This window comes from Gigantopelta aegis, chromosome 14 (assembly GCF_016097555.1).
Source record: "Gigantopelta aegis isolate Gae_Host chromosome 14, Gae_host_genome, whole genome shotgun sequence".
NCBI classification, from domain to species: Eukaryota; Metazoa; Mollusca; class Gastropoda; order Neomphalida; family Peltospiridae; genus Gigantopelta; species Gigantopelta aegis.
This window is the reverse complement of record NC_054712.1, coordinates 53,644,879-53,655,653: the sequence shown is the minus strand read 5'-3', so window position 1 is coordinate 53,655,653 and position 10,775 is coordinate 53,644,879. Positions and strand designations below refer to the sequence as shown.

General features: G+C 37.3%; 1 protein-coding gene across 2 annotated transcripts in view; it reads right to left on the bottom strand.

Moving 5' to 3' along the window:
- Positions 1-5,320: 5,320 nt before the first annotated feature.
- Positions 5,321-10,775, bottom strand: part of LOC121388143 (protein virilizer homolog) — a 66,718-nt gene continuing 61,263 nt past the window's right edge. The window contains exons 37-41 of one of the 2 annotated variants that reach the window (XM_041519379.1): positions 9,932-10,122; positions 9,309-9,444; positions 8,626-8,698; positions 7,783-7,887; positions 5,321-6,249 (exon numbers count right to left, since the gene is read on the bottom strand). In XM_041519379.1, coding sequence (XP_041375313.1) covers positions 6,177-6,249; positions 7,783-7,887; positions 8,626-8,698; positions 9,309-9,444; positions 9,932-10,122 — 578 coding nt within the window. In that variant the 3' untranslated portion in view covers positions 5,321-6,176. The remainder of the gene's footprint in view (positions 6,250-7,782; positions 7,888-8,625; positions 8,699-9,308; positions 9,445-9,931; positions 10,123-10,775) is intronic. The other variant, XM_041519380.1, reaches the window with a different exon arrangement.

Below are 10,775 nucleotides of genomic sequence, written 5' to 3'. Positions count from 1 at the left end.
AAGAATAAATTTATTCAGATTTTCCGAAGTCTGGTGAATAACCTTTTGACCCCGGTTGTCCTGTCTTTTTGTATATTTAACATCTGATTAGTCAAAGTATTATCCTATCAAGTCACCCATTCTATATAGTCTCTAAGATATTCATAGCCTATATATACCTTTCTCTTTCACATAAAATGAATTTGGAGCCACTATACAACATCACGACGACCAACCACAGATTTTCTAAACAGTTGGTTTGTTTTATTTAACAGTAGAGCGCATTGATTTATTACTCATCAGCTATTGGATGTCAAACATCTGGTAATCTTAAAGAGGAAAACCGCCACATTTTTCCATATGTAGCAAGGGTTCTTTTATATCCACCATAGCACAACACGGGTCGTGATTGCTTCAATGATCCACTATCAGATGCTCGTCTTTAGGAGGACCGCCACTCCCTATGAGATCCGTAACAGGGTTCATATTCCCTGCACCGCCTGTAGGAGGACTGCCACTCCTAAGACCAGCTTAGACAACCAAACTAGCACAGGGTAGAGCTCAATAGGTTATATACTGCTGTGATGGCATGCACCCATGAATCACATGATATCGGGTGATCGCGAAAGGTGAGCATACCCTGCGCACCGCATCCTACAGCCATCAAGTTCTTAGTTGAAATGTACAAAATGTGCACCAAAAAGATGAAGAGACACGTACAAGGCTCAAAATAGGGTATCGCATCAGACAAAAGTTTAGTCCGTGATACTTCATATCGTGAAGTGGCCCCTGCTTGGATACCATAAAACCTTTTCAAAGCTTTCAGGAGTCTTTGGATGTTATAACCCTTATCAAACAACTTCTGTACCAAAACGATATGTCGGTCTTTAAAATCGGCATATTGATGAACATGCCCTAAGGTATCTCAGAAATTGCGAAACAGACACCAAAGGCACGTCCCGCCCCTTAAGATTAAAGTTTACTTTGCTCACAACTGAATTATTTCGTTAATTGCATATTCGATAGTCTTCAGAAAGTGACAATATTTCAAGGATAGAAAGGGATATAATTACGTTAACGATACTGATATTAATATTTAATCAATGGATTTTAATTTTAAAATCAAACGTCGTGATAACCGCGGAACTTAGTCTTAAGAAACGGTAAATAAACCAGCTGCCAATTTCTGAATGACAGGTCAGAGATAGTGTACACAGACAGAACCACATACTAGATGTTTATAGCACGAAATTATAGTACGCAAGAATATTATACTTACGCGGACTCGTCGTATAGATTTTGCGCACTATACACGAGTGTAATAAATAACATGGCAAAACAATTGATATATTATTCTGTATTTAATACATACCACCTTTCTATATTATGATAAACAAATGTTTAATTAAATAACACAACTTATTTCGTCTGGAAAGTTAACTGAATTTTATGGAACAGAAAAAAGTTTTTTATTTAACGACGCACTCAACACATTTTATTTACGGTTATATGGCGTCAGACATATGGTTAAGGACCACATAGATTTTGAGAGGAAACCCGCTGTCGTCACTACATGGGCTACTCTTTCCGATTAGCAGCAAGGGATCTTTTATTTGCGCTTCCCACAGGCAGGATATTACAAACCATGGCCTTTGTTGAACCAGTTATGGATCATTGGTCGTTGCAAGTGGTTTACACCTACCCATTGAGTTTTGCGGAGCACTCACTCAGGGTTTGGAGTCGGTATCTGGATTAAAAATCCCATGCCTCGACTGACATCCGAACCCAGTACCTACCAGTCTGTAGATCAATGGCCTAACCACGACGCCACCGAGGCCGGTTTTATGGAATTGACGGAACAGAAGTGTCTCAGTTAGGAACATGAGTCATTCGGGTTAACACGCATCACACATATGCTGAATAAGAATGTTTAATTACAGTCAGAATTGTCTTTATTACTATAGCAGGGCCGTACCCTCCGGAGTGGGGGGTGGGTATAGTTGCCTCCTGAGAATTTTTTTTTTTTTTTTAAACTCCAGAAAATAGCATACACATCTCAGGGTTTAATTTGTATAGTTTTTCTCCTTTTTTAAACTTTAAGGTTAAGATTGATTTAGGGTTAGTGTGAGGTTCCCTCTTTATATCAATATAATGGGGAGGGACAAGCAGAGATAGGTCCGTTAGTGATTTTTTTAGTGGTGATGAAGGCGGGGTTGGGGTGGAGATAGGGAGGAAGTGTGGGGCATTTAAACAGCCACTGTTGTATACTGTTCAATATTTGTCTCGTCAGACTGTTTTTTGTTTCACATCTTAAGATATTTACACGTCGCTGTCTCAAGCAAACGAGTATAATTACATAGAGGAAAGACCTACAATTCACAACAAACGGGGAACGATATTTGAATGTATAATTACATAGAGGAAATACCTACAATTCACAACAAACGGGGAACGATATTTGATTGTATAATTACATAGAGGAAAGACCTACAATTCACAACAAACGGGGAACGATATTTGATTGTATAATTACATAGAGGAAAGACCTACAATTCACAACAAACGGGGAACGATATTTGATTGTATAATTACATAGAGGAAATACCTACAATTCACAACAAACGGGGAACGATATTTGATTGTATAATTACATAGAGGAAATACCTACAATTCACAACAAACGGGGAACGATATTTGATTGTATAATTACATAGAGGAAAGACCTACAATTCACAACAAACGGGGAACGATATTTGATTGTATAATTACATAGAGGAAAGACCTACAATTCACAACAAACGGGGAACGATATTTGAATGTATCAGTCTGTATCTGCCGTTAAAACTGATATAGAGTTCGCTGTTACGCACTGACAAACACTAAATAAATGCCCTTAGTGTTGACAAAGTAGAAACGGTCTACGATTTTGACAAACAGGGGTGGAGGGGGGGGGGGGGATACTATTCTATCCCCCCCCCCCCCAAAAAAAAAAAAATCCCCACCACAAAACAAACACCATCATACCATACCATGGTACTGAATTTCAGAATATAAATATTTTGGCCTTTGAATAAAACCGGTGGGCTAATTAATTAAAATGGTGGATAAATGGATACAAACATGTTCATTAAGGTTGTAGTCTTTTATTTCTTCTTTTTTGCTTACTTAAAACTGTTAAATTATTGAAAGTCTGGAGCTTCAATCACTTCGGCAGTCCTATATCTAAATGACTTAGGATGTTTTAAAACAGGTGTAGCCACATGGGGCGAGACGTAGCTCAGTGGTAAAGCGCTCGCTTGATGCGCGGTCAATTTGGGATCGATACTCGTTAGTGGGCTAATTGGGCTATTTCTAGCTCCAGCCAGTGCACCACGACTGGCACATCAAAGGCTGTGTTATGTGCTATTCTGTCTATGGGATGGTGCATATAAAAGATCCCTTGCTGCTGATCGAAAGAGTAGCCCATGAAGTAGTGACAGTGGGTTTTCTCCCTCAATATGTGTGTGGTCCTTAACCATATGTCCGACGCCATATAACCGTAAATAAAATGTGTTGAGTGCATTGTTAAATAAAACATTTCCTTCCTTCCCTTTAAGACATCAGCCTCAAGGCTGGTAAGTACTGTGTTCATATCACCGTACTGGTTTCAATTGGAGTTTTCGCTATTCAGAAGGGTTTAATCGACTACACGGACTGTTTAAGACACTATATGGACAACCATCAGTCTCTTCTGGATAGACGGCACAGACAGCTGAGGTGTGTGGCCAGGACAGGGAACTTGAGCGGACAGTGGATATAAGCAGAATAAAAAGTTTAAAATCTACACAAAAATAATTCCAACAATTCTACATCTGGGCTAGATATTTCCTAAACCTTTAAGGAAGCTCTACAGTGAGGACAGTGGGTTACGAAAAAACAAATCTGGAAATTTTAATACTGGTGGTTTGGTACTGAGATTAGTCCTAGGGTTAGTGTTTCACAATGGTATAAAATGGTGATTCCCATTTAGAATATACGCAGAGTATCAGCTGGAAACGTATTGTAAGTTTTGGACAGAGAATATGGAAAATGTTTGACTAACAGTGAAAAACCTGGAAACACTATAAGGATGACTTTTAAAAATCTAGAACCCTTTCATCTCTGGCTCTATAATATATAATTGGTTTGGTTTCTTTAACGACACCACTAGAGCACATTGATTCTTTAATCATGGGCTATTGGATGTCAAACATTTGGTAATTTCGACACATAGTCATCAGAGGAAACCCGCAACATGTTTTCTAATACAGCAAGGGATCTTTTATATGCACTTTCCCACAGGCAGGATAGCACATACCACTGCCTTTGATATACCAGTCGTGGTGCAATGGCTGGAACGAGAAATAAGTCCAATGGGCACACCGATGGGGATCGATCCCAAACCGACCGCGCTATGTCTCGCCCCTACTATAATAAATAAAACAAAAAACCCCAGTCTCAGTCCATGAAATTAAACATGTTATGAAATCTTTATTTACAACAAAGCATATTGAAGGCTTATAACCAACATTGGTTATGACCAAAGTAATAGTTTCCTCAGCCCAAAACAAGTTTTAACATTTAAAAAATGCAGAAAAAAAGAAAAAGCATTGCATTGTGAACCTCGTACTGCGATACTGTATCATGTTGTTACCAGGCCTGGGTTTATAAAACTTGAATGACGTCATATACATGTAATTTGTAGGCGTTCTCATGAAAGGTTTTGTTTTACAACTAGAGCAGATTGATTTATTAATCATCGGCTATTAGATGTCAATATTTGGTAATTTTGACATAGTTTTAGAGGAAACCTAGTTTTTTCATTAGTAGAAGGGATCTTTTATATGCACCATTCCAGACAGGATAGCACATACCATGGCCTTTGATATATCAGTTGTAGTGCACTGGGTGGAACAAGAAATAGCCCAATGTGTTAACTGACAGGAATCGATCCAGGACCGACTGCTTACCACCTGGCTACGTCCCACCCCATTCGGCATCTTCAAGTCTAACACTTTAAAGTGTCACATAAGTATGGGGCCAACTCTACTCTGGTGAAGATGGCCATTAATCTGTCTATTTACTTTCCTAAAGACAGGAAAGTGCATACCATAGCTTCTGATTTGCCAGTCAAAGAGTTGGAGTAGAAACAGTTCCACAAAGGGTGAACAATCCTATGACCATCCACACCTCAGGCAAGCACTTTTACCACTGAATTATGACCCACTTCCATAAGAAAATTTTAATTCTTCATTCAACATGTTAGCTTGTGTCCAACAATTTGACATATTGGTCACCTACTTTCCTATAGAATGTAGATGACCCACTTCCATAAGAAAATTTTAATTCTTCATTCAACATGTTAGCTTGTGTCCAACAATTTGACATATTGGTCATATTCTACTTTCCTATAGAATGTAGATGACCCACTTCCATAAGAAAATTTCAATTCTTCATTCAACATGTTAGCTTGTGTCCAACAATTTGACATATTGGTCATATTCTACTTTCCTATAGAATGTAGATGACCCACTTCCATAAGAAAATTTTAATTCTTCATTCAACATGTTAGCTTGCGTCCAACAATTTGACATATTGGTCACATTCTACTTTCCTATAGAATGTAGACGATAGTATAAGGCATTTTTTATAAATTATATAGATCAATTTATTTAGGCACCAGAAAATTCCGATGAAATTCTCTGCATCATCCACTTCATCTCCAGAATAAATCCACCAATAAACACAATGTTGAGAATATTATTTTTGTTCAAGCCGTGACAGCTTTCAAGAGAAATCAGTAAACTTTATAATGGAATAATTTTTAGTCCCCTACAGACCTAAATATAAATGTCAGTCATGTTTTCTTTTTTTTCTTTTTTTCTTTTTCAAGAACAATATTCTTCATACTCACAAATTGTATTTTTCCATTCACATGCACCATCAAAGAAAAAAATAAAACATTCAAGTTCATGATTCAATTAAAACTTAGAGCTAAACAAACATCCAAATCCCATAACAAAAACATCTTCAAAATGTCTTAAATAATACATTTCAGTGAGTCAATCAAACATTTTGATCATTTAATCTTAATCCATCAGTTTATGAGATCTTGTTGCACTGAACGGTCACATATTACGATATCTGTCACAATCGTTATGACTGGCACATTCACTGTTCTATTTTGTAAAGGACCGCACATGTCTCCCTCCAAATTCTCTTCTACCTTGAAATGTTGTCACTGGAAATCGACTGTGAAATAAAAAGAAGAAACCAAATTCAATAACAAAAATTAAGAATATGTTAACTGGTAAAAAAAAGTCTGCATTAAAAACCTTTTTTTTTTTAACATCTCAGCACATTTTAATTAAGTTATTTGGTGTCTAACATATAATTATTTCAACATGTGATCACTTCCACCACACATGCTACATTTACTGAATAAGCAGCAAGAGATCTTTTATCCACACTTTCATACTATAAATGTACCATTAGTTGAAAACTGGTGAGAATGGGGAAAAACACCTCGGGTCCATAGAGAGAAATCGATCCTACAACCCAGCACGCTACCACTGAGCTACTTCATAATGTGCATCACAAGAAGAGAAAGTCTGAATGAGAAACAAGCCAGTATCATCCTCAAGTATCATCCTCAAGTGTATCATCCTGTCGAGCAGGATGTGGCCACTTGAAGAACAATGTGTAAAGCCCATTGAGTTGTACGTCACTGCAACACATTATAACCATACAACACGTCTCGCTGGTTCACTGTTCAAAGGAACTTTCCTCACAGTATAAAATGTTTTCATTTAATAGAACCTTCTTAAAAATAAAATTAAGGGGGGGGGGGGGGGGGGGGGGAGGGAGGAGGAGAAAGACTCCCTGCTCAGACTGGTTGACTATAAGGTCAGAAATGTCTCTTTTAGGAATCAGATTTAATGCTGGTAGGTGCTGGGTTCAAATCCCAGCACTGGCACTAATTGTGAGTAAGAGAGAGAGAGAGAAGAGAGAGAGAGAGAGAGAGAGAGGAGAGAGAGGAAGAGAAAGAGAGATAGAGGGAGGGAGGGAGGGAGAGGGAAGGAGGTAGGGGTGAATGAATGTTGTAAACCCGAGTCTTTGGCGAGGGACAGATAATTCGTAACTCCTCGTAGCGAGTTAGTTATTCTCTTTATTACCCATTGTCAATTTTAACTGATTTTTAAAGTAAAAATTCCTCTGCAGTCTACAACAAAGCCATCAGCCATTACATCATATAATCTTAAGCGCATTACATGACGTAATGTAAGTGACATCATAGCATACCGGCGTTATTTTTACAGCCAAATGTTTACAGTACAAAATAATACAACTGTATTTGCATTTGAAAATAATTATTTTTATATATTACTAAAGCCGCTGCTTATGAAAATATACCATTTCATGTTTACGAAACAAATGAGTCCATTTGTTTTTGTAAATCTTTGTAGATCGTATAACATATGTGTAATCTGACTCATGAATGGAAACATTATATGAATGAAAGTGAAGTTCCGGCCATGGCAAGCAAGCAACCAAACATTGTGATTTTTAAGCCAGCCAATCAGTGGCTGCAGAAGCAATCTGCACACTGTGCAGAGATCGAAAAGATATTACCCTGTATATTTGAGCACATATAAAAAGGGATACAGGGAGAGAGAGAAAGGGATACAGGGAGAGAGAGAGAGAGAGAGAGACAGAAAAACAGCAGCACAGAGAGAGAGAGAGAGAGAGAGAGAGAGAGAGAGAGAGAGAGAGAGATGTACGTACTTTGCGTCATCCTTGTTGTCTCTGTTCCAGTAGCCGCGCCCACGTGGAGAGAATCTGGCATCTCGGCCACCGCCCCTCTCACCCATACTGGGTCGCGATTCATAGCTGAAACACAAAAATCATACACTCATCAAACTAGTATGATTAGGAGAAACAGTATGACTTAACATTTTAATGTATGTTCTATACCTATAATACCTACCCAGTCAAACCCACCATTAACTTTCAAGACATTTATGAAGAGCAGAAAACATTTGACTAAGTAAGGTATATGGATATGACAACTTTACCCATTTTATTATAAGAATTTCACCATAAACATTTTCAGTGCACTAAGATGGAACATCCAGAGATGCAACTATAAACGAAGTTTCAATGACCTAGAATTTAAGAGATTGTGAGAAACTGATCTAATTACAAAACTTTGACAATAAACTTTAATGCAAAAGTTGACATTGTCACAGCCCCTGCTGCCACCATCTCACCTTTTTATTCTGTAAATGTAAGACTAATAATATAGCTAATATATTTTCCCTGAATTATTATTTTTTGGGGGAAATGTTGATAGGTAGGAATGGAATTAATAACCAGCTCAGTGGACATAGCCCTTAAAAGCTGTTGACTCTAATTTAAAGAAAAGGTTAAATAAAGATTTAAAGTAAAGATTTAAATAACAGGCTGTAAATAATGTACAAATTAATGGTAAAAAAACGCCTGTAATAGCCAAACATATTTTACAGTACCTAATAACTAGGGTCATAATAAAATATGAAAAACAACACTTTATTTTGTTGGTATCTTAAGTCAGTTGGATGTTCAAAATTCTTCGTAATCTTATCTTACCCTCCTCTGTAAAATCCTCGAGGACTGAACTTGCCTCTGTCTCCACGATAGGAACCCATTCCACCACGTTGCACTGGAAAAACACACACAGAACAATCGTAACAATCAACTACATAGAATGACCGTATCATCATAATACTTTATTTATACAGAAAACCCATTTCTGAATGTTAAACTGCAATATAATGCATTTTTCATTTGTCATAGATTAGCTACTGTAAACCTGGGCCACTGAGATATGTTCCTAGAACATCATTTTCAACACTAACTGAAAACAAGCACAAACACAAATAAAGAACAATAATTCTGCAGCATCAAATGTCTTCCCTACCATAAACATTTTCAGTGCACTGTGATGAACATCCATAGATGCAACTACAAACCAAGTTTCATAGACTTAGAACTTATAGTTTGTGAGAAACTGATCTCAATGTGAAGCTTTAATGCAGAATTTTAAAGCAAAAGCTAACGTCATTGCCGCTGCCATCAAGAAAATAATACCTCTAGGTATATCTCACCTTTCTACTTTGTAAAAGCAGGACTAAAAAGAAAAGATGAATGAATGAAAGAATAAATATTTAATAACACCCCAGCACAAAAAGTATTGGGTGTCAAAGAAAGGTATGAATGAACCAATGATTGCGTCACTATAAACATGTAAAGGTAAAAACTACAATAACTACCGGCGAACTCACTGTGCTCTGGGTGGCCGTAGTTGGGAGGTGGGGTGAAGAACTTCGCTCGTCCCGAGAAGCCGCCTCTTCCTCTGTCACTGAACGGGAATCCTCCTCGTCCTCGCCCACGGTATGGGGAGGAATCCTAACAAATACACAAATAAAATAAAACAAATATTCTGTGTTAGAACCAATTTCATGAGTGAAATTGAAGAAAACACAACCTTAAAGATAGTAAAATAAAATATATTGGTTAAAGTATGAAAAAACAAACAATTATGTAAATCTTGACACATTCTGTTAAAGCCAATAGAAGCCTTGTTTGAAAGAGACCATATTCTTTTGGTGTATTTGCTTTAAAAACATTATATAATTAATTAATGAACATAATTACCGTGTACATACCAGAATGGGTGGTGTAGTGGGTAAACCATCAGTTTTAAGGCTAGTAGATATTGGATTTGTTTCCTTTAAACTGTTCACGCCCAGAGTGAGATGTATGGCCACTATACAAACTTCTTTCTTATTAAACTGTAACAATTAACTATTAATACAACTCATAATAGCCCAGTGTAGCGCTCTTAAATCTTAATTCGATGTAAGCCTGAAAATAACTTGAAATGAAGAACAACCTTGTCCATTCTGCGCGGTGGTCCTCCCTGGATGTGCTGACCCTGTGGTGACGGACTGTGGGACCGGTTCTTTTCCATCTTGATGAAGTCGTCAACGTGCATGGACGGGGGGCGACTCGTGTTGGGGGGTCGTGACCGGAATGGATCAGACCGATTCTGATTCATCAAACCACGACCACGCATTGGTGCAACTAGAGAAAAAAAAAAACCAAAACATTATATCATCATCATTGTTTTTTTCTTCCTCACTACCAGTGCTTTACATTGGTTCTCTAATAACAAGCAGTCCCGTATTTCTTCATCTCAGTCTATAAAAAAGCAATTTTAATTGTCAAATATTTATAACATATCAAACCTCACAGTGAAAAAAATTGGAGAAAACTTGAGGTGTTTTCTCTTTTATGGATACATTACCTGTCCTCAAGAATACACTTGTTTGAGGACAGGTAATGTTGAAAAGCAATGGAGAAAACTTGAGGTGTTTTCTCTTTTATGGATACATTACCTGTCCTCAAACAAGTGCATCCTTGAGGACAGGTAATGTTGAAAAGAAATAACATGCTAAGGAGAGCTAAAAATTATTCTTTGAATGAATCTCAGGAGAGTGATGAGGAGCAAGTGTGATTATACCTATAGTCCGTCCCACGGGGAACGCATTTTTTCATACTATGGAATTTACTCCAAGTTATTTATTTCTGAGTCAATTGTTTTCTAGATTGCACATAAAAATAGTATTTTTGTGTTATTTCCAAAACACTTTTATTTTTTTCTGACATCAAAGCAAACTGAAATTATTTACAAAAAAATTTGTAGGATGTGACGGACTATAAAGCTATGTCTCCAT